General features: G+C 34.6%; 1 protein-coding gene across 1 annotated transcript in view; it reads left to right on the top strand.

The window, feature by feature from the left end:
* FH (fumarate hydratase) overlaps positions 1-25,070 on the top strand; it is a 38,491-nt gene that overhangs the window by 9,015 nt on the left and 4,406 nt on the right. Inside the window, exons 3-9 of the mRNA XM_001377911.5 lie at positions 6,388-6,498; positions 8,156-8,332; positions 9,435-9,617; positions 12,634-12,799; positions 16,841-17,044; positions 20,202-20,329; positions 23,541-23,694. Coding sequence (XP_001377948.1) covers positions 6,388-6,498; positions 8,156-8,332; positions 9,435-9,617; positions 12,634-12,799; positions 16,841-17,044; positions 20,202-20,329; positions 23,541-23,694 — 1,123 coding nt within the window. The remainder of the gene's footprint in view (positions 1-6,387; positions 6,499-8,155; positions 8,333-9,434; positions 9,618-12,633; positions 12,800-16,840; positions 17,045-20,201; positions 20,330-23,540; positions 23,695-25,070) is intronic.

Below are 25,070 nucleotides of genomic sequence, written 5' to 3' on the forward strand. Positions count from 1 at the left end.
AACTTAACAACTGAACTAATTAGCAAAAGCCTTTGTAGAAGATGGTACCTGAGTTTTGCTTTGAAGGAAACCAATTATAAGAATTAGCAGTGAAATGGCAACACATCCCAGCATTGTGCCAATCTCTGCAAAGGCACATTTGTTAGGGGGTAGAATGTTGGGTATAGGGAATATCTTCGAGGGGAGGCGATGCAAATAAAATAGAAAATGAGTGAAGGAGATTAATGTAAAATAAAAGTGGGAAGATAAAAGTGAACCAGATTAAATAAGTGGCATTTGTATGTTATCTGACCTAGAGATAATAAGGAATAATTAAAAAAAAACCTGAATAAGGAAGTGATGTGGTCCAATCTGTGCTTTAGACAGATTAATATGTTAGTTCTGTGAAGAATGGATTGGAGGGAAGAAACTAGATGCCTGGGGACCCATTAGGAAGCTATAATACTATTATAAGAGGTAATGAATAATATGAGAGACTTTTGAAGTCCTGAACTTGGTTGATAGCTGTGTGAGTGAACTGATATGAGTTGATTTGAATTGCTAAGACTTTGCTAATGATTTGAGATGTAAGAGAGGCAAAAGGATAGTGGCATCCTTAACAGAAGTGGGGAAATGGAGAGTAGGGATAGATTTAAAGGGAAGTATCAGTTCTTAGATGTGTTGAATTTAAGATTCAAATGGGACAGAGTGCTGTGGAAGAGTTCTGGGTCTGGAATTAGAGGAATTGGGTTTAAATCCAAGGTTTACCACTTACTGTCTTAAATGACTTTGGAAGATCACTCTCTGGAACCAGTTTCCTTCATCTGTAAAATAAGTGGTTGGTCTAGATGAGCTCCAGTTTCTAACAGCTCTAAATCTGTAGTCCTAAAAAGAATACTCCTTAGTAAAGATGTTGAGCAAGTACTTGATAATAGGGGGCCTTTTGGGGCATGCAAAACTTAAAATGGTGAACCATATTATAAGTGAAATAGGAAGACAGAGTTGTAGCCAAATGGAAGAATAGCCTACAGATGCTTTTTCCAGAGGCATATAAAATAGTTGGAAGATTTGGTTTCATCATGTGTCCAAGGCAACAAGAAATCTTTCCTGAGATATTTGCATTTTTCCTGATAAGCATAAGTGATCAGACCACTATAAAACTTGTGGGGGCTTCTCTCAGAGAGGATGAGGGGTTCAGCCATTCCATGAAGAACTTGTCAGTATCTTCAAATCATGACAATACATACATGTGTGCTTAGATGGTTTTAGGAAAGAATTGTGAATGTGTTAGAAAGTAATGTTTATTGTTAAGAAAAGAGACTAAAACCTAGTAGATTATGTTATAGAAGTCTCAAGTCTACACATGATGAATACCCTCCTCTAGAATAGAAATGGAAAGCAGCTGACAATGAGCACCAAACAACCACAAAAATGAAATTGACTCATGAAATGACTGCTTCCTAATATATCTGTTAATGTGCAGTTAAACCATTAACTGATGAAATTAAATGTTAAAATCCTTTCTGTGCAAGGTAAAAGACTGAAACATGAGAAGTTACCACTGGACAATTTAAAGTTGCCCCAGTGCTTTATAGCCACCCACGCAGACTGTATGTTATTTGCCCTGCTTCTCTTTTCCCCTTCTTTGTGTCTCCTTTCACTCTGAGCATAGTAATCAACTCTCATAGTATTGCTTCATGTAGAAGAATGTGTTGATAGATCACCCATGGATTTCTTCAGTACACTGTAACCCCTGCAGACTGAAACTCTTTCCTTGGCAACCAATCCCCTAGATTGACTGTCTCTTATTATAATCTAAGTTTCTTGAGGACAGACATTATCTTACCTTTTTATACTTAACCTTAATACAATGCCTGGCACAATGAACTGTGTATTGGGTTATAAAGCAGAAAGTGTGGCAAGGGCAAGTCTATGGAATGACTTGTCTAGATCACCCAGCTAAGAAGTATGGAAAGTCTGATTTGAACCCAAGACTCTGGGCCTGGCTTTTAATCCACTGAGCCACCTAGCTGCCCCCCATAGTGAACTCTTAATAAATGTTTTAAAATGTATTCAGTCAAGCTATTGAAAAAAACTATTATTGCTAAAAAATGAGAAATGAGTAAAGAAAAAGACAGTGCCATTGCTCATCACTATTTCCTATAGAAATTTAACTGATGAAAAGTAATTAATCACCATAATAGGGTTCACAAAATGGCTAACAAACCACCTCAGCTAGCAAATATTCTTATCAAGAGGAGACATATTATAGCCAAGGGAAAAAGTAGTTTAGATTGCAGGTTCATTTTTAAAACATTTGAAAATGGGCAGGTGTTGGTTCAGTGGATAGAAAACCAGTTTTGAAGATGGTAAGTCGTGGGTTCAAATATGGCCTCAAGACTTCTTAGACCTTGACTCAAGGCAAGTCAATTAACTCCAGTTGCCTAGTCCTTACTACTCTTCTGCCTTGGAACCAATGCTTAGTTTTGATTCTAAAACGGAAGGAAAGAGTTTAAAAAGTGAAAGAAGATTTTAGAAGATTACATAGCTAATGCTGCCTTGACAAACAGTACTTAAAGAACAATGAAGGGAAAAAATGAGACAGAGAGCTTTGTTTGAAAACTAATTAAATTAGATCATCCCAAGTCAAAAGTAAAGGATAATAATACATATAAAAATCGAAAACAAATCTATCGTCATCTTTACAATGGTCTGTTTTCATCATCATGACAGTGGAACTGGCCAACGCTATTTTGGAATAGTTTGAAAGCATTTGGCCTAATATCAAGGTCCTAGATATGCTATATGACACAATAATAAGAAAAACCAGCATTTACATAGCACTTTGAAGTTTTCAATGTGCTTTACAAATATCATCTCATTTGTTCCTCACAATAGTCCTGAGAGATAGGAGCAATTATCATCCTAATTTCACAGGTGGGGAAACTGAGACATATGACAAAATAGAAACGACATTTAGAAAAAAGTTAGAAAAATCAGCTAGATTGGACAATGTATGTCCATAGTTAACTAGAAGAAGTTCTCTGGCAAATGTTTTTGAAAACATTTGAGGGATTGATTTTCAACATACTTGAAAAAGGAACATGTTTGGGGAAAAATGATCAAAAAGATAATTTTTGTCCCACATATATTTATCTGCTTTCTTATCTTAAATTCTTCTGAGAGTGACCTGTAGACATCTTGGATATCTTTGATGAACATATAGAATGAGAACAATCAGCCTTTCACAAATGATTTTATGCAGCAGGCTACATCTTTTTTTTAAATTACTAATTTTTCCTCAATTACATGAAAAAAATAATTCTCAGATTATTTTTAAAAAGCAATTTGAGCTACATTCTTCCCCCTTCCCGAGTTACTGAGTAATCTGATATAGATTTTACATGTGCAATAATATGAAACTTTACATATTAATCATTTTGTGGAAGAGAACTTGAACAAACAAAAAAATTGAAGAAAAAATGAAATACGGTATGTCTTAGTCTGCATTCATACTCTAAAAGTTCTTTCTCTGGAGATGGATGGCATTTTTCCTCATGAATCCTTAGAGACTGTCTTCTATCATTATACTACCAAGAATGACAATGTTATTCACAATTGTTCATCATATAATATTGCTATTCCTGTGTACAATATTTTGGTTTAGCACACTTCACTCTGCAACAGTTCATGTTGGTCTTTCCAGGTTTTTCTGAAATCATCCTTCTCATCATTTCTCATAGCACAATAGTATTCCATTATAATAATATACCAGAGCTTATTCAGCCATTCCCCAATTGATGGACATGCTCTCAATTTTCAATTCTTTGCCTCTACAAAAAAAGCTGATACAAATAGATCATTTTTCCCTTTAAAAAAATCTCTTTAAGATACAGGTAGCAGGCTACATCTTGAGTCCACCCAAATGTAGACATTATAAGATTCTACTATGTGGTTTTTTTCATGACCAACAAGAGCTAAAAAAATTATTTGACTTGGTAGAATAAAATGTATCTCTCTCCTGACATAGTGTCTTCGGGGCATGTTATATTATAAGAGTCCTTGGTAAGTATGACAATAGAAAAAACTTAGTTCACAGACCTCCTGACTGTCCCTATGAAATGAAATATAAAATACAAGTATATTTTTCAATATATTTGTCTCTGTAATTGCTCTTTTTTTTTAAACCGTTACCTTCCATCATAGAATCAGTATTTTATATTGTATATTGGTTCTAAGACAAAAGAGCAGTAAGAGATGGGCAATGGGGATTAAGTGACTTGCCCAGTGTCACATAGCTAGGAAGTATCTGAGGCCAGATTAGAATCTAGGACCTCCTCGTCTCTAAGCCTGGCTCTCAGTCCAGTAAGCTACCTCGCTGCCCCCTGTAATTGCTCTCTTAAATAGAGGCCAAATGGGGAAAAAAGATCATCTATAAATGGTAGAGCCATTCAGATGCTCTTGTGGATGATACATTGATTGTATCAAGCACCAGAATAATACAGGACTTAAAAAAAATTAAATGCTACTCAGAATAGGTCATTGAATAAAGAAAGAAAGCCTATTGCTTAAAAGATGATGTGGAGTTAATATTACTATGACGTGGATTTTAGAAGTGCAGTCTGTGGAATTAGTTTTAATACTTGCATCTCTGACAGGCACTGCAAATGGACAATGAGTTGAACCCTGAACTAAGGGGAAAGAGAAGTGAGATGTTATACAATCATTCCATCGTAGGATGCTTCCCAAACAAACCTTGTTATTTTAATACCATAATTTCCCAGGTAATGATATGTGGAAACTAAGAGAGGAGAGACTATTCAGAAAGGATTGGAGCCAATAGCATCAGAAGTTACCAAGAAGTCTAGAACGATAAGAATGGAGAAAAAGCCTATAGAATTTAGAAATTAAGAAATGATTGTCTTGGAGTCACTGTAGCAGAGAGATGAAATTTAAAAAAAAAACAGTTTTTAGGTTGATGAGATGTGATCAGGAGGTAAGAGAGGAAAGACAGAAAGGACAGATGACTTTTTCAAGGATTCTGTCTATAAAATGGGAAATGAGACAAAGTTTCATAACTCAAGGGTAAGATAAGAAACACCACTTTCAGGACTGCATCAAGAGAGAGGTCCACATTGGGCATGAATAAGCCGTAGGATATTTCTAACAGAGACCTTGTAATAATTAAAATGGGTATGACAAATATAAGAATTCAAAAAATTATTGTTGTGGTTACCATTTATAAAAAAAATAACTTCTTAATTCAAAATGACTGTTGGCAGCTTTTATTTACAGCAAAGTAGAGATATTAAAATGGAAAATATATGAAAGAGGTAGAAAAAAAATCACCTACCTAAAAATACCCTAAGTCCTAATCCTAGTGCCTCCAGACCAGTGGGAATCGGAAAGCAAATCTCAACAGAATCCAAGATCCTAATCAGGAAGCTGAAATCTGAAGAGCTGTAAGACGTTGAAAAACCTCTGAGAACCTTCAGTGCACATTGCTAATGCTGAATTAGCACAGAGCTAATGCTGAAGAGAGTGTCCCACCAAAGTGCCAACAGAGAGATGGGGGGTGGGGGAAGGAGGGGAGAGAGGGAGGAGAGAGAGAGTGAGTCCCCATTGAAGAGCCAAGGAAGGAAAGAATTCTTCTTGGTCTAACCTTTTATAGCCCCTTTTTCATGTCAATTCTTGTCTCTCTCCCACTTCATAGGAATCAATCACAGTCTCCCAGTTTGTACCCAAGTTGGGGGATAGTTCTTGTAGCCTTTGAGGGTGTGAACTTTTTTTTTCTAGTAAGTGACTTGTGAACTCTCTTAGTGACTTACTAAATGTTAAATAGGGGTACTTTTAGTTCTTGATTGATTAGCTCAAAATAGACAAAGGGAATAAAAAATAATCCTTTCACAACCTGTTCATAAAAAGTAGCATAGAAGATGTTATCTATGAAGTGGGCCATGTCATGAAAAGAAGAGTTGATAGCCAGAGTTTTCAGAAAATATTAAAAGATATAAGAGGGGGTTTTCAGTATGTTGAATATGCCTTCAATGAGGGGTTTATGGGAGGACATAGACAAGAATCACCGAGGATGTGAAAAGATGAATGATTTGGGTTCTGTACCATTGAGGGGAATAACTGTATTGATACAATCAGCCATTGATGTGTATAAACAACTTTTGAGGTAGGGGACCTCTGATATGTTATATTTTTTTAAAAAAGGCAATCCTATTTTGTATGTTCTACAAGTAAGTTCATTACAGGGATCTGTGATTGGTTACATACCAACAATCATTCTTTTCTAAATATTTGAGATTACCTTGACACCAATTTTATTACTGGGCTCAGTTTTTAAACCTGTTTAACCAATAAACAATGCATATTTTGAGAAACACTCATCTGTAATTACAGATCCCAGTTATAAAAGCCTTTGGAATCTTCAAGAGGGCAGCTGCTGAAGTAAACCAGGATTATGGCCTTGATCCAAAGATTGCTAGTGCCATTGTGAAGGCAGCAGATGAGGTAGGAAGTGCTAAATGTTTCTTATTTGTATCATCAGATCTATATCACTCTCTGAATGATTGTTAAAAATCTACATAGATTGGGTGGCGATTCCCATTTGGAGCCTTATTCTATGAAGATGAAAGTTAAAATGTAAAAATTTAGAAAAAATAAAATGAGAAAAACAACATGACTTTTTTTTCCTGGGTCAGGAAATGGTTTTTATGTTTTGGTTTTGCTTTTTTTCTTTCCAAGGCATAGTTTTCATTGATGATGTAGTTAAGCTTTTATTTTATAACCTCCAGACCTTCTTTCTTTGACTTTAAGAACTTGGTGAGTGTAAAAAAAATTTACCTAGATATTACACTTTTGATAACAAATCACATTGCATGTTATCATTTTCAAAAAGGTTTCCTCACAGCAATAATTTAATGCCATTCCACTCTTACAGATGAAGAAACTGAGGTTTCAGAGTGTTTTCTTATATCAGAGAGGTTAAGCGATTGACCCAGTCACATGGCTAAGAAGTGTCTGAGCAGGGTTTTGAACCAAGAGCTCTTTGTGACTCTTAAGTTCAGTATATTTTTTCCACTGATAATTTCTTTTTTCCTTGCCTTTAAAAATAAATGCAAACTCAAATTAATCTACCCCCCCCATATACATAGCAATAGAGAAACTATGACTACTGCCAGATGATGTCTGTTGAGTCTCAATCTAGTAGCTAAAAGTAAATTATGTGAGCTGAAAAAATTAATCTCAGCCTTAAGAGGCAGGGTGTCTCTTAACTGATTAGACCTTACATACAGAAAGAATAATTTTTTTTACCTGAATTGGTTCAAATTTGCAATATCGCAATAATTATACTATTTAGGAAGAATAGTCTTTATATTTTAAATATTTGTATTTATAGTAGTGTATAATGCCTCTTTTGTAGCCCAGACTCATCTGCAAATTCTCCATTTTAAAAATTATTTATATTTAATATTCTTTTTTTAAAAAGTATTAGTTCTGAATTCTCTCCCTCTAACTGTTCTCTTACAAATTAAGGAGGCAAGCAGCATTATACCCATTATACATATGAGGTGTTACAAAACATATTTCTGTATTAGCCATGTTGAAAAACAACATTGTAGAATGACAACAAAAACCCCAAGAAAAATATAATGAAAAACAGTTTGCTTCACTTTGCACTGATTCTATCAGTTCTCTCTCTGGAGGTATAAAGCATTTTTCATCATGAGTTCTTTGGAATTGTTGTGTATCATTGTATTGATCATGACAGCTAAATCTTTGACTTTATCAATCACTGTTCCAATATTGTTATTATTTTACCTGCAAACTTTTTGGACTCTATACTTCTGTTAATGCAACCTAAGATTGTTTTAGATTTTTTGGATTGGCATGTTTCAAAGTTTACTTATTTTGAACTTACATACTAAGACAAGACTCATCATTTCAGTCATATTTAATGAATAAGATATATGGCTTAGTGCATAAAACAGTAATTACATTGTTGGGGAAACAAGGGGAACAATATAAAAAGCAGTTGAGGAAAAGGATAAACTTACTTAGAGTAAATAAGAAAAGTATTAAAAATAAATAGTTGCCACAGAATGAAAAATAGATACAATGTTTAACATTTAAGTTTATTTTTAATTTTTTTAAAAACTTTTTACAGGTAGCAGGTGGTAAATTGAATGACCATTTTCCTCTTGTGGTATGGCAGACTGGATCTGGAACCCAAACAAATATGAATGTCAATGAAGTTATTAGCAATAGAGCAATTGAAATATTAGGAGGAAAACTGGGAAGCAAGGATCCTGTACATCCTAACGATCATGTCAATAAAAGCCAGGTTAGTATGTAGTGTCAATTCTTTTCCTTCATTGTAAGATCAAAGAAAAGCTTAAATTCTTTGGAAAAGGAAAAATTAAGCCTTTTAAAAAATAAGGTAGGTTGTGTTTCTTTTAATAAGAAGATGCCCTAGGTATATGATAAAAAAGAAACAAGAGTCTTAATTGTATTTTTCTCAGATTATCCAGAAATCATTTTTAGGAAGAGATAATGCCTTTTGCATGAAAATTCAATGTCTTGAAGATGTTCTAAACATAATGAAATTAGATTAGTTTTTTTAAATCAGAGGCAGCCAAAGTGAGAGTTAGCCTCAGGAAAATCTGGATTCAAGTCATGCCTTTGACCCTTTCTGGCTCTTTGATTCTGGGCTAATCACTTAGCACTTTTTCTCACAATAGCAAAGAATACTGACCTCCTTTGGAAGTTTTCTGTATCAGTGAAATCAAAGGTCCAGTCTCTGACTCTTTTAAATTGTCATTTAAGTAGTCATTATTTTTTTTATTCCTTACTTTATACTACTAAAAAAGAAGCTACTGTGTTTCTTTTGAAACAGATATAAAATCCAGAAAGAGACACAGGAGGCGGGTAGGGAGAAGGGGAGGAAAATATGACACACTCTTCCCTTTCAATTTCAGTATTTTTTCTCTTCCTCTTGAGTCATTTGGTTTAATGGGCTAAGAAACTGCTATTTTAGGTAAATTTTTAGGGGCAGAGCATGTTCTTTAAAGTATTTCTATTTTTTTTTTTTTTGGTTATTGATGTATTACTGTTACTGATACAAAATCAATAAAATAATGGCATTTTAAAATACAAAGCTAATTAAGATGGAAGATATGATGGTTAAAAGGAAAGAAGTTGAATTAGATGGAGATTTAAAGAAATTGAAAGAATTGTATCTAGTGAATGGTACAGTGAGAGGAACAGCACACCAGATTATTTCCTTTGTTGTGATCTCCTTCTACTGGTAGGTGGTCAGTTGAATGTGAGTAAATTTCTAGATGGGCTTAGATTTTTAATAGTAATACTTTGTATTTCCTTAGTAACGAAATACTTGAATTATTGTTTTCACCACCTCTGATTTTAACTTTTTCTTTTTTAAACAGAGCTCAAATGACAGTTTCCCCACAGCCATGCATATTGCTGCTGCAACAGAGGTCCATGAAGTATTATTACCTGGACTGCAGAAGCTCCATGATGCTCTAGATGCCAAGTCCAAAGAGTTTGCTCAAATAATTAAAATTGGCCGTACTCATACACAGGATGCTGTTCCACTTACTCTTGGGCAGGTAACGACTTATCAACAAGAAAATAAAAATGTATTGAAGTTGGAGAGATTTGCAAATGTGTTGAAGTACAAATCTATTTTGTACTGCTTAGTTTTCACTGTATTTAAGTTAACACTGTTTCAGAGGCTGGGTTTGTAACAATTTGTACAATTCATTGGCAAAGAGTTCTGCTTTTACATTTGCAGTTGATAAATTATTAGATATTAATCCATTTGCAATTTGAGGCATTTCTGTGATCTCTTCCTTCTCTGAATAGATTCAAAATGCACACATTTAATTTTGTTTAATCTAGCTAAATTTTACTTTGTATTCTGCTCATATGTGAAAGGGTAAGCTCTTTCCCATTTGCTTGGTTATTTTTATTTATCAACAGATGTTTACTGGGTACCTGGTGGACATAAGGGATATGGAAGTATAAACATGGATTCCTAAGCTTAAAGATAATTTAGAGGTTAGAATCTTGGTTTGGATGGGCAGGTTATTTAACTTCTCCATCCCCAAGTTTTCTCATCTGTAAAATGAAAATGTTGGAACAGATGATTCCTCTGAGGTCTCTTCGTGCTTTGTGCTCCAGGATCTGGGATCTGAGTAACTGCCCTCAAAAAGCTTATAATCTAATATGGGGAAGAACATAAATATAGATATACACATATTTACCTGTATCATGTATCAGATCAATAACTACCTATTTGAAGTTCATAGGAGGGAAGGAACAGGAAAGGAAGAAGTAGATGTGAATTATGAATGTTTCCTAATGTGCTTCTTTCTCATCAGCCAGGTGGTCCTAAGCAGTAGTTTTATATATATATATATATAGAGAGAGAGAGAGAGAGAGAGAGACAGAGACAGAGAGAGAGACAGAGACAGAGACAGAGACAGAGACAGAGACAGAGACAGAGACAGAGACAGAGACAGAGACAGAGACAGAGACACAGAGACGGAAAGAGATCTAAGGTCTTATTCCAATGCCTCATTATGGGTATGGTACTTTAAGTCATCACTTGAGTAAATGCTTGTTGATTGACTAAAATTATTTGAATTTTCAAAGATTACACCAGTAGAATAGAGACTCTGTTAGGTGACCTAACAGAATCTCTTGGCAGGTTTGTTGCACTAAATGTTTGGCCGCTAGGTGGCATAGTGGATAGAGTGTTGGACCTGGAATCAAGAAGACTCTTGAGTTCAAATGTAGCCTCAGATACTTACCAGTTTGTGACTTGGGGCAACTCACTTAATCCTGTTTGCCTCGGTTTCCTCATACATAAAATGATCTAGAGAAGGAAATGGCAACCTACTCTAGTGTCTTTGTCAAGAAAAACCCAAATGGGGTCACAAAATGTTGGATATGACTGAAATGACTAAACAACAAGTGTATTGTCCCAGGACTAGTTTAGCTAACTACATGGAGGCTCTTTATCTGAAGATTGGCCAAAAGGTGGTGAATTTTTAACTGTAGTGACTTATGAGGGATTTTCTCCTGAAATGTAGACAGTGTGATCCCCATTCTTAGAGGATACACTCATACCAATGAAATCATGAATCTCTGAAGTTTCAAAGTTGTCTTTAATTAAACTGAAATCCATCAAGTGGATTGTGAAGAACATATTTTTCTTGTGTGTATCAGATACTGAAAATGCCTACATTAAAAATTCCTATTCCAGGCCATTATTCTGCTTTAAAATGTATTTTTCTTATTCAATGATTATCTATGTTTAGAGATTATATCCCACTGTCTTCTTTTCTGGAATTCAGCAGTCTTTTTATAGATGATTGCTCTTACAATACTTTCTGCATTTAAAAAAAAATCCTGTGTGTATCATTACTCTGTAATATATATATATATATATATATATATATATATATATGCACAGGAAATGTGGTTAAAATAGCTAGTGTCATTACCATATGGATTTGGAACTTCATCCCATGACCTTGTCATATTTTATGTGTCAATTATAGTACTGATTGAGCAGTCATGCTTGTCTGTGTTAGTTCCAAGATAGGAAAAAAAATATGATAGAGTAATCTTTAGGAAGTAAAGAAAAAGACTGCAAATTCAGACTTAATTATTTTTCCACTAATGACAAGTTGTGGTGTTAGTGTAGTTATTTAGCCTCTTTTTTAGCTCTAAAAATTGTGCCCAAACTCGCCAGTTACTTTTTGCTTTTTCTTAATACATTTAGTGAATTGTCCCAGGCTCTGTCTCCATACTTGGAGTACTCTCTCTTCTCCTTAGAATCATTCATTTCTTCATAATTCAAAGCCATCTTATTTATAAGATCCTTAATGATTTTTCTACTCTCTCTCCCCTAACTGCTATTGCAGTTCTGCTGTTTTGCTCTTCTGCCCCAAGATTAGTTTGTATTTATTAGTGTATGGATTTATATGTGTTTATATTTTCCTTGAGAAGATATAATCTCCTTGAGGGCAAGGATTTTCATTTATTTCCTATGCCTAGCAGAGTGCCTGACATGTTGTAAATGCTTAAATGCTTGTTACTTTTTGAATGACTTGTTTAATCTAAAAGCTTTTAGTTCAGAATTAAATTTTGTAGGTATAAAGAAAAAGATTATGATTTAGTAGAAAGAACATTGAATTTTGGAATTAGTTGACCTGAGTTTGTTTTTAGTGCCTCATTTTTCTAATTTATAAAATGATAGTTGAAATAAATGATTTCTATGGTCTCTTCCAGATCAAAATCATGTAAACTGTTAGATTATTCATTTTGTTTTTAGTTTCCTATGTCAGGTTTAGTTTTGCTCCCTTTATTTTAGATTATGAAATCTTGTATAATTTTATTTGTCAGTTTATTCTGCAATATAAGAATTCTTGCGCTTTCCTCTCCCCTTCACTATGCAAAAACAACAACCAAACCCCTCCACCCCCCCCAATTTTTTTTATTGATTGAAGTAATCACCTAAATAAGATTCAACTAGTTCAGCTATTAGGGTGGACTCTGAAACAGATTTAGTATTCTCTTATATTTGTTTTCACCTTAATTTCTTTATCTTCAAAGGAATTTAGTGCTTATGTTCAACAAATAAAATATGGAATGGACAGAATCAAAGCAGCCATGCCAAGAGTATATGAGTTAGCTGCTGGAGGCACTGCAGTTGGTACAGGACTAAACACTAGAATTGGCTTTGCAGAAAAGGTGGCTGCAAAGGTGGCCTCCCTTACAGGTAAAGGGGATGAATGTGGGACTGAATATTGGCTTATATTGTGTCAGTCTGGGTGGTTGTTACTTTTGTTAAGCATATTACATTATTAATATATTGGTGTTTACCATTTTTTTCTTGACTACTTCTTAATTCAAGTTCTAATTAATGTTTTAGGTACATATCTTATCCACGTCAGAAAATATTAATAATAATCCTCTTTATTTTACTTAGATAATTTAATTAACATCTTTGTGTGAAAACTATATTAACCATTAAAATAGTTATTTGGTTATATATCTGGTAATGATTTTTTGTCAAGTTTTAAAAGAGGCTATATGACAGTGATGGCAAACCTTTTAGAGGCAGAATGCAAGACCCTCACCTTCCACCCCCTAGACCATGTGCCTTGCCAGCCCCTCACCAGAGAGTGCATGCCATGCTGTGCCCCACCCCCTTACCTCTTACCCCAGTCTGGGGATGGAGGAAGCACTCCTATTGGGTTGCTGAGCAGAGGGGCAGATCATGTGAGAAATGTCTTCAGGCATGGTGGAGAGGGGGTGGGAAGCAGCTCCACCAGAGTCCCTTTGCCTCTCAACTAAGGAACTGGGGGGGGGGGGGTTGGAGAGGGTGCCCACAGAGAGCACTCTATGTGCCATCTTTAGCACCTGTGCCATAAGTTTGCTATCATTGGTATATGAGAATTTGGATCCATTTGTATTGGAAATATGGTGTTTTAAGATATTGGTTATAATTACTTAGTTTCTGCTATTTTCTCATGTCATCCCTTAAATTTCCTTTAAAGTGTTATGCCCTCCTTTGTTAAAGAAAAGAGGCCACTGAATTAATTTAATTTCTATCTAAGAACTAAGTTCTAACTAAGAATTATATATGTTATTATATGTTGTTGCTTGTTATTATACTGTTCTGTGACAGGTTACTTTAAAATCAGAGTAGTCTCATAAATAGGAGAAATCGATAGTATATTTTTAGGAGAGCAGAAAAATCTGCTTTCTCAAAAATATTTTCCTTTGCTGGCTTTCCCACCATATCTTTCAAGCATTGGCAGGCTCCAGAGAACCTTTTTAAAAATGAAGATATTATTGAATGGGTTGGGAAAGTGTGGGCCATGATAATTCATGAACCTATTACCTATAACAGATTTATTTCTCAGATTAATGGAGTACAGAGTAGTAGGGCTCTGAGGGAAGGACATTTCAGTCAGTTTAGTTTTTTTTTTAATTTTATTTAGTCAATTTAGAACATTATTCCTTGGTTACAAGAATCGTATTCTATCCCTCCCTCCATTCCCCCCACCCTTCCCATAACCCACGCACAATTCCACTGGGTATTACATGTGTCCTTGATCAGAACCTATTTCAATGTTGGGGTTTGCATCAGGATGTTCATTTAGAGTCTACATCCCCAACCATATGCCCATCAACCCACGTAATCAAGCACTTATTTTTCTTCTGTGTTTCTGCTCCCACAGTTTTTCCTCTGAATGTGGATAGTGTTTTTTTTTCTTCTATATCCCTCCTAGTTATTCAGGATCACTGCATCGCCACTAATGTTCAAGTCATTCACCCATTCTGAGTTTATCTTGGTGTAGGGTGTGAGGTATTGAGCCAAACCTAAACTCTCCCACACTGTCCTCCAATTTTCCCAGCAGTTTTTATCAAATAGTGGATTTTTGTCCTCAAAGCTGGGATCTTTGGACTTGTCATAGACTGCCTTGCTGAGGTCACTTACTCCAAGTCTATTCCACTGATCCTCCTTTCTGTCTCTTAGCCATTACCATATTGTTTTGATTACTGCTACTTTATAGTATATTTTGAGATCTGGGACTGCAAGCCCTCCTTCCTTAGCATTTTTTTTTTCATGATTTCCCTGGATATCCTTGATCTTTTGTTCTTCCAAATGAACTTTATTTTTTTTCTAATTCAGTAAAAAAATTTTTTTTGGTAGTTTGATGGGTATGGCACTAAATAAATAAATAAATAAGTTTGATTAGGATGGTCATTTTTATTATGTTAGCTTGTCCTACCCATGAGCAATCAATGTTTTTCCAATTGTTTAGATTTAGTTTTTATTGTGTGGAAAGTGTTTTGTAATTGTGTTCATATAGTTCCTGTGTTTGTGTCAGCAGATAGATTCCTAAGTATTTTATATTGTCTAAGGTGATTTTAAACTAAATTTCTCTTTCTAATTCTTGTTGCTGAGTTGTGTTGGAGATATATAGAAATGCTGATGACTTGTGTGGGTTTATTTTTTATCCTGCAACTTTGCTAAAGTTGTTAATTATTTCCACTAGCTTTTTAGTTGATTCTCTAGGATTCATTAAGTAGACCATCATACCATCTGCAAAGAGTGAGCTTGGTCTCTTCATTGCCAATTGAAATTCCTTCAATTTCTTTTTCTTCTCTAATTGCTACTGTTTCTAGTAGAATGTTAAATAATAAAGGTGATAATGGGCATCCTTGTTTCACTCCTGATCTTTTTGGGAAGGCTTCTAGTTTATCCACATTGCAGATGATGTTGGCTGATGGTTTTAGATAGATACTGTTTATTATTTTTAGGAAAGACCCTTCTATTCCTATACTTTCTAATGTTTTCAATAGGAATGAGTTTTGCATTTTGTCAAAGGCTTTTTCTTTATCTATTGAGATAATCGTGTGATTTTTGTTGGTTTGCTTGTTAATATGGTCAATTATGTGGATGGCTTTCCTGATATTGAACCATCCTTGCATTCCTGGTATAAATCCTATCTGGTCATAGTGAATAACCCTCCTGATCACTTGCTAGAGTCTTTTTGCTAGTATACTGTTTAAGATTTTTGCATCTATGTTCATTAAGGAGATTGGTCTGTAGTTTTCTTTGTCTGTTTTTGACCTGCCTGGTTTTGGAATGTGGGGTTTTTCCTTAATGGACTTCCCTGACCAGCAGGGTCCCACAAGGGAAGGGGCTCACCTTTGTGATGGGACCCGAGGAGAGGTAGGAACCGAGAACCAGGGTGGAAATGAAAGACACGGACAAGTCCATGGTTGGATAGGGCAGGCAATCCCTATGATACTCCCTTTGATAGAAGAGTATGAGTACAAAGGAACAGGAGGTGGAGGAGGAGATTAAGATAGGAAATGCAGGCCGAGATGGTTACAGCCTCGGGGAAGGAGAAGGTCAAGAGGAGAGAGAGACATAGTCATTGAGGAGCCCAGTGGAGCTCCATTGGAAGGGGAGAAAGGCCAAGAGGAAGTTCATGGGATTGCCTCTGAATTTATTCCTGTCCTGCTTGGGCGGTACTCCCAAGGATGTAGTAACCACATCACAAAGTATGGACAATTAAGATTGGGTGGCAAGTTAGAGGGAACACCTTTGGGCGTGTAGATTGCAAACCGCACTTTCCCGGGGAATTGAGTCCGAGCATGTTAATGAGCTTGTCTTAGCCAAGGGCCGCATGGCCAGTTCAAGGTTACCTTCACAAGCCTCATTGGTATAACCTTATGCTTGGAGACACGGTAACCATACAGTCATTTATATTTCATAGATGTGAATATGCTTGGGATGCTACATAGAATCAGTACCATATTTGTTTCATAAAAGGAATTTGGTGGAACTCCCTCTTTGCTTATTCTGTCAAATAGTTTGTATAGTATTGGGATTAGCTGTTCTTTGAATGTTTGATAGAATTCATTTGTGAATCCATCAGGCCCTGGGCATTTTTTCTTAGGGAGTTCTTTGATGGCTTGTTTCAGTCAGTTCAGTTTTGAGGGAGGGAAAGGTTAGTGGAAAAGGATTAATTCTAAGGTGAACCCTGAACCTTATCATTCTGCTAGATGTGCTTTGGGTGGTATTGTGCACCTGAAGGGTAGCTGTATCCAGTATTTGAAACATATCCATATATCATTCTTTCAGCTGTTTGAGATGAAATAATTCCTTCAATATTTTGAAATCTTAGTTCTGGTCATATTTTACCTTTTTGAAGAGAAATTCTATCCTGATTTAGCTTGCCCATACTGATGAAAAAGATGTTCTATCTTAAATCATTGTGATTTTTCCCCCCTTCAGGTTTGCCTTTTGTTACTGCTCCAAATAAATTTGAAGCATTGGCTGCTCATGATGCTCTGGTTGAACTCAGTGGTGCTATGAACACTGTTGCCTGCAGTCTTATGAAGATAGCAAATGATATTCGTTTTCTGGGTTCTGGTCCTCGTTCAGGCCTAGGAGAGCTGCTTTTGCCTGAGAATGAACCAGGGAGCAGTATCATGCCAGGTAACAAATTAATGACAAAATTAAGTTCAGCTTTTTAAAATTTGCCTTTTTAGTGACCCAGAACACATACCCTATCATCCTAATAAGGATTTTGATGTTTACTTGCATTTATTTTAATATAATTTAGGATAGTTAAAATTAATGAGGTAGTTACAGTGGTGTATGATAATTAAGTTGTGTGGAATAAAGACAATTTCAAACTTTACTTCTAAGTAATTATAGTGGAAAATAGGATCCGACTTGGCATCAAATTTTGTTTTGATTACACCAAAGGAAATTTATATTTAACACTATTCCTCAATTCAAAGGTAAGGAGAAAGATAATAATAGAAAGTATAATCAGCTTTTCAATCAGAAAGACTGAATTCATATTTTACCTCTGCTACAGGACATATTGTGTGACCCTAAACAAGTCATTAAACCTCTTAGTAATAGAAAATTGGAATAAAAAAGTAAATTTTCCTTTTGCTTTAAAATTCTTTTTCTCATGATTTGATTTTGTATATTCCAGTAGACTTGGTTGGATGGCATCAGGGAACAAGAAAGGTAGCTATAGTACATGAGCATTACTATTTTCTTGAGGCATGGAGTAAAATATACAAAAAGTCAAGAGGAAATTATTATTATTTAAAAAACCCTTACCTTCCGTCTGATCTTCACTTAAAAATGAAGCCTCACTATAGCTCTCAGCATTGTTTAGGATAGATTTATTTTGTGATTTGTCTGCAGGAAGAAAAAGGAAACACTATAATAAATTCTTTCATTTCATAGGCATTGATTAAGGACCTATAATGTTCCAGGAATTATGCCAACCCTTTTCCAACAAAAAGACTAAACCGTGAAACATTCCTTGCTTTCAGGGAGCTTATATTTGGAGGGGACTGGGGGATTGGTAGGGAATCTCCAGGGGCCAAAAGACACAACATTTACTCAGAGAAATAAACACAAAAATGACAATTAACAAAATGCTAAATAGTTTATAGTATAGATGATGCCCTTGAAGCTAAGGCTTGAAAGAAACAAGTAGTTATAGGAAGTAGAGGGTGGAAGGGTGCTCCTTCTATATACACTTTCTGTATGATAGACAACCTATTCAAAGGCTCAGACATGAGAGATGAATGCTATGTTCAGAGAACAGGAAGTCAGGCCGGAACATAAAGTTCAAAAAAGGAGGAGGGACTTAATAGTATAATAACTTGGAAAAAGTAGATTTGAGCCATATTTTAAAAGGCTTTAAATACCAGAGAAATTCACTCAAAACACTGAATAATCCAACTTAAAATTTGTTTACATATTCCTTTTGATTCTAAACATACACATTCAAAGTAAATTATAATAGTCAAGACTGGACACCAGAGCTGAAAAGTTTTGCTAATTCTTTTTAAAAATATTAACAGAACAGGTAATAATATGAAGAACTTGAAATAAAAAAATTCATCCTCTAGAATTGCGAATCTTGAAGAGCCAACTGTTAGCCATGCTAGACTAGTAATCTTTTACAATCCATCTTTAAGCATCTTTTAATATAAAAGATTACTATTTTAAGAAGAGATTGTACTAGTTAGAATATAGGTATCTCATTTATCTGTGTTATTTTGTGGATTACCTTTTGCAAATGCAATTAAAGCACATAGACTTTGTCCTCTTATACAATATGTTTTAGGATGTCCTCTCATTGTCATCATTTATTATTTACTCAGAAAATGCAGACTAGTTTTTTCTAGCCAAAGTAAACCATATTTAGGAAAATAAATATGCTATAAAAATGTAATAATCATTCTATTGCATTACAAAATCAAATAGAAACAAAGAACATAGAACCTGAAGTCATAGACCAGAGTGCAAATTTGTATTGACACATTCTCTCAGGAAAGTCACTTAATTTCTCTGGACTTCAGATTATTTATATGTAAAATGGGAGAGTAGCTTCAGCTTGACCTTGACCTCCAAGGTTCCTTGTACCTCTCCATAGATGATCTGGTTGTCTGTCACATATCTCTCTTTCATTAGTATAGATTCTGGTGAGTTGACTTTATTAGAAGTAGTAACTCTATAATTAAAAATGTGGGGAGGCAAGAGATACTTAAATACTTAAAAGATACTTAAAAGAGATACTTTTCAGATGCTATAAGATTTTGAAATTTTGAAAATAGATTATTCAAGGCATTTTCTCATTACTTTATCATATTTGGAAAGACTTTCCAAATGTGCTATAAGGCTGTGTTGCATCATGGCAAAATTTTATCAAGATAATATTTAAGTTATTGGTGGAGCTTTCTAAGTGCAGCCATCTTCTAGCATAGGATTGTGGCAGCCAGCAGATACTGGTTTGTATATGTTAGACTAATGTGGCTCTTAGCTATAGAGTAACACCTCAGCCTAATTTTTTGTGCCCCTTCCACTAGGAAGGACTTTTTTATTTTCATTGTGTTACTGAGTGCATTGACATGAGGGCCTCATCTTTATTATATATTTTAGAAGTTTTTAGAATAATGTCTACATTTTTCATTTTAGATTATTTGACTTGAAAAAAAACCTCATCACAAACATGAAATACCTGTCCTATGAAAGGCATTATTATGCTCTGCACAATCTCCTGCCCCCAAGGAAGAGGGAACAAGCTAATGGGAAAGGAGGGAATATGATATTATAAGGTATGCTGGAATGGCAGCTAGGTGGTTCAATGGATAGAGTGCGAGGCCTAAAGTGAGGAAGACCTGAGTTCAAGTTAGACCTCAGATACTTAATAGCTCTATGACTCTATTTGCTTCAGTTTCCTCATCTGTAAAATGAATTGGAGAAGGAAATGGCAAATCACTCTAGTATCTTTGCCAAGAAAACCTGAAATCGGGTCATGAAGAGTTGAATAAGACAAAGGACTCAAAAGGGGCAAAATTTTAGAATCAGGCAGATTATTAAAATAACTTTTAAGGAAGGAGATTCAGGGAAGGCTTCTTGTAGAAGGTCATATCTCATTTGGGCCATGGAGGAGAAAAGGAGATTTCAACAAACAGTTGGGTCAGGGAACCTCTTTTGAAATGGGGGATATAGCATCAGCATAGGCATAAATGGGAATAGCAAAGGAGATAAATAATATAATTGTTTTCACATTAGAAATTACTTTTTCATTGGCAGCATTTTCTTTTTCTTTTCAAAGGAAAGGTGAACCCTACCCAGTGTGAGGCTGTTACCATGGTTGCAGCACAAGTAATGGGAAATCATGTTGCTGTTACAGTTGGAGGCAGCAATGGACATTTTGAGTTGAATGTTTTCAAACCAATGATAGTAAGCTTTAAATTTAATCTTTAATATCTCTTGACTTTCATTTGACATTTGTTTTCATGTACACCAATTTGTTTTGATATATATCTTTCATAGATTATTTCTGAAGTGCCATATTATATACTTAGGAAACAAATATGATTTAGGGATTAAAAGAGTATTAATGTTAAACAGTCTTAGATATCGGTGTTGGTGTCTTGTACATAATTCAGGTGATTTGATGATATTTTTAATGCCTTGGAACAATACTTCATGTACCTATTTATCATAATAATGTTCATTATGATTTTAAAATATTTTAGGTGAGTCTAAAGGTATTTAAATATTTAATGTTATATATAGTAGATATTCTATAAATATGGTTCATTTTTAAAAGTCTGGTTGATAACATAATTGGCCATTTACATAGCACTTAAAAGATTACAAATGTCTTAACATATAATATCTTTTTTTAATCTTCATAACAATCTGGTATGGTTAGTACTATGAATATTGTCTATTTTCTGAGGATGTCCACTTGGTTTTTGGGAACCCTAGGTTTGTCCCTGTCCATTGGAAAAATACCTTAAGGGGATCCCAGATTGAGTTTGTTTCAGAGTGAACAATAGACCTTCAAGTACTTAATGATCCCAGTTTAGGTAGGATTGGTAGATATAAACAAATGTTAAGTACCCTTTATCAAGATCCTCTCCCAGGAAGTCCAGTCTTTGGCTAGACTCTTTCTTTAGTATGCATCGTAAAGAATCAGCCTATCCCTGTTAGTCCTGTCTTGGACTTCTTATTTCCTTGTAGCCTTTGTAAAGCCCGTCAATCATGCTTCCTTGTTCTTAGTTCCCCAAAAGGGAACTAAGGGAAGGGGAATTCCCAAATTCTATTGTTCTTTGGAGAATTGTCTGGCACAGTGATACTCTCCAAGACATTGTCTTCAGAGCCCCCAGGGTTCGACTCCATGTGGTCTTTAACACTTGGCTCTGTGTGGAGGCTGATATTTAAGGATCAGTCTCTTTTCTGATTAAAGATTTGGTTTTGCTGACTACTTTAGTAGTTCTGTGTTTTTCCATGTTGACAAGAGCAAAACTGAGTTCAGCTTAGAAGTCTTAACTTCTTTCCCATTTCTGTAGTTAACTTGCTTTGTGATCTTGGAAAGCCAGTTCATTTTCCTATTTCCCAGTTTTTCAGTTTATAAAGTATAAGGATAGAAATGTTATTACAAGATAATCATGGAGTATATAAAATAATATCTCAAGAACTTCACAAAGAAAAAATAACCTGTTAAGTTTACATCTCATTTTCCAGATAACCTGAATTTTTTTAGCATAAAGATTTGTATTTGACATAGAAAAAGCGTTTTAAATTGAATTACATTGGAAAATAGATGTTCATGGACTCTCATTAGAGAAGTAATAACTAATAATTTTTCTTCCCTCATCAGATACTTCTAAAAATTGAATCAATAATAGTTTGCCATCAATTAATGATTATTCAGGTGCTAATATAGATTTCAATCCAGTGCCTTGTGAAGCCATCTTTCAGGGCAGTATGGAAAGGGATTTGGGATTCACCTCACATTGGCAAAATCCATTCAGTATTTATCATAGCATGCTATATTAGTAAAGTCAGAATAGAGATTGGCCAACAAAAATATTAGTCTTGGCTTTTGTACTGTTAGACCTGTATTAGTATTATTTAGGAGACTTAAGATTTCACAAACAGTGCAGCTAAAACAGTTAAAATTGCCACATAAACTTTTTTTTGTGGAATGACTAATTTCTTGTGAATTACTGAATTAAAGTAATGACAACTTAGAAACTTGAAATTCTGTTCAATTTAAGTCTAAATTTACCTTCCAAGAGATTTTTTCCCCCCTAAAACCCTTACCTTCCATCTTGAAATCAATGCTGGGTATTGGTTCTAAGGCAGAAGAGTGGTAAGGACTAGGCAATAAGGGGTTAAGTGACTTGCCCAGGGTCACACAGCTAAGAAGTGTCTGAGGCCAAATTTGAACCTAGGACCTCCCATCCCTGGACCTAACTCTCAATCCACTGAGCCACCCAGCTGCTCCCTTTCCAAGAGATTTTTAAAGGTAACTAAAACCCATTTGGGTCTGCAAAGCTTTAAACTTTGCTACAGATAATCAGTTACAGTTTGTGATTTTTATTTTTTTAAGAAAAAGCTTTGAAAATCTTAAAGAAGTAATAATAATAATAATAGCTGACATTTAAATAGTACTTTACATGTTTGCAAAGCACTTTATCTTTACCACAACCCTAGGGAATAAAAGTATTGTTGTTATTCCCATTTTACAGATGAGGAAATAGGAGGTTAAATTACTTACTCTGAATCATAAAACTAGTAAGATATTAAGTTCTAATTTGAACTCTGGCCTTCTGGACTTCAGGTCCCTTCCTCTATTCACTGCATCACCTAGCTTCCTTATTATTATGCAAATGTAAGCTATTATTCCCCTGCTTTCTTTTAGTCTCTGGAAGTGCTCCTATTTGAAGGTAGTGCCTTTTAAACCACACTTCTAAACAAACATTGCTCAGAAGAAAAAAGTGTTACTAACTTTTCTTACCTACTGTAAATGCTATCTATTGGAAAGGCCTTGCAAGGTATGCTGGGAGAAGATATAAAACAAGAATACTTGAATATCCTGCATTATTAGAGGAAGTTCCCCATATTTGATTTGGACAAAAAAAATTATTAAACCTGGGGAATCTTGTGACAAAATCTCAAAAAGTTAGGATTATTAATTGTTCTTGATCCTATATATGTTGAAACTATTTAGGTATTTTTTTGGTAGATGTGTCTTACCTTGAAGAAAAATCAGTTTTTTAGTTTTCCGAAGGCTTTATATTGGGTCTCTTTCACCAAGTTTCTTTTATGAGTCATGGCTGAATTTGTACAGAGAAAGCAAAAGTTATGAGGCAAAACAGGATTTGTTCTAAAAAATTACTCAAAATTGTATGAAATGAGAAACCCTCAAAGAGAATTCATTTTGCCCCAATGGATCTGTGATTCCCCCACAATTCAAATTGTACCCCATCTCTATCTTCCCATTGTGTGACTGTTGTTCACATCTTTTCATTAGTTTCTCATGAATCTACTCAATATGATGTTATGTAGGGGATTTGTGTACATGTATACTTGCAAATATAAAATACTATTTATATACATATAACTTAGACATCTAATATTTCTTCTCTTTTGGTAGATTAAAAATGTCTTAAATTCAGCAAGGCTTCTGGGGGATGTTTCAGTTTCCTTCACTGATAACTGTGTGGTTGGAATTCAGGCTAATACAGAAAGAATCAACAAACTAATGAAAGAATCTTTGATGTTGGTAACAGCTCTTAATCCTCATATAGGTAAGTATTTAGGGAAGAAATATGAAAATTTAACACTTAGGCCTTGATTTGAAAAAGAAAGAGAGCAAAACAGCAAATGACATTTGAATATTGTATACCTCAGTAAACAACACAAAACTTTTTGTGTTTAAATAGTGAATGCTAAGGAATTATGTATCGTACTTTGAAAATGCCATTCCATTTATTTATTGGTCAAATTTATTAAATTTTCATTTAGGTTTTTATTTATGAAATAGCTTAATGAACTTGGTTATAATAGTTTTATAATTATTTCATCATAGTGGAATTCATATGGTTAACATTTATGAAAGGATGCTTCATAATAATGACTAGTTGGAAATATCACTAGGTGGCATTTGTTCTCCATCGATTAGTAACTAGATGATTGGCAATATGTATTGTTTGATATTCCTGCTCTGTTATATTATTTTGATCTTTTCAAAAATATGCAGGTTTTTGTCTAAACTCATTTCCTTCAGAAATTGAATTTTAAAATACTTTCTCTTTTCATAATTGGGAATAAAATATGTAAAACGTGGTATATGATCAAGATGTATAATTCTCTCCAGATACTTATATTTTTACTCTTATGTTTTTTTTTCTCAAGAAAGATTATTTTCACCCTATTGTTAGAAGAATTTAGAAAATTTTTTGATATCATTTTGTTATGAATATTAGTATCTAAATTACTTATAAATATCCTTGTCTTTATAATCTGAATTAGCTAAGCAAATTACATATTAATTTAATGTCAACTTAAAACTAATTTTGCAGAAATTGTGACCAAGTCTGTTTCAACCTAATCTTATCCTAATTTATTTAAGCACTTTTAACAGCAGTGAGATTTATCAGTTTTAATGTTTTCTAATAAGGAATACTATGTTTTTGATCTCACAGTCAGAAGAATTTGGCATTTGGAGGATACTTTGTATTCATATAAACCTCTCAACATTTATTTTTCTTCAAAACCTTAGAGTTAGCTTTTAATCCTTTGACTTTTAGAATCCATGTGTTTAAGAGTTATAGGGTTATCATCCCTATACAAGTAACTCCCAAATATAGCACTAATCTCTTTCCAGAGTACTCCATCCCCACCTTGTCACCCTCCTCCTGGATATCTCCTCCTGAATGACTCAGAACTTTCAAACTCAAACTATAAAAGATTCAACCCATTACCTTCCCTTTCCTCTCCTTTTTCCTTTAACCTAGGACTCCTCAGATTTTTGGAGGACAGACTCATTCTCTTAGTCAATCACTTTCATTACCTCCTGACTCTTCCTTTCCTTCTTTTCTGATATCTGGTCCATTACCAGATCTTGTACACAGCTATTCTCAAATCCCTCCCTCCCTCTCTATTTACATGGCTACTACTCCAG

The sequence above is a fragment of the Monodelphis domestica genome, chromosome 2, assembly GCF_027887165.1.
Source record: "Monodelphis domestica isolate mMonDom1 chromosome 2, mMonDom1.pri, whole genome shotgun sequence".
Lineage (NCBI taxonomy): Eukaryota > Metazoa > Chordata > Mammalia > Didelphimorphia > Didelphidae > Monodelphis > Monodelphis domestica.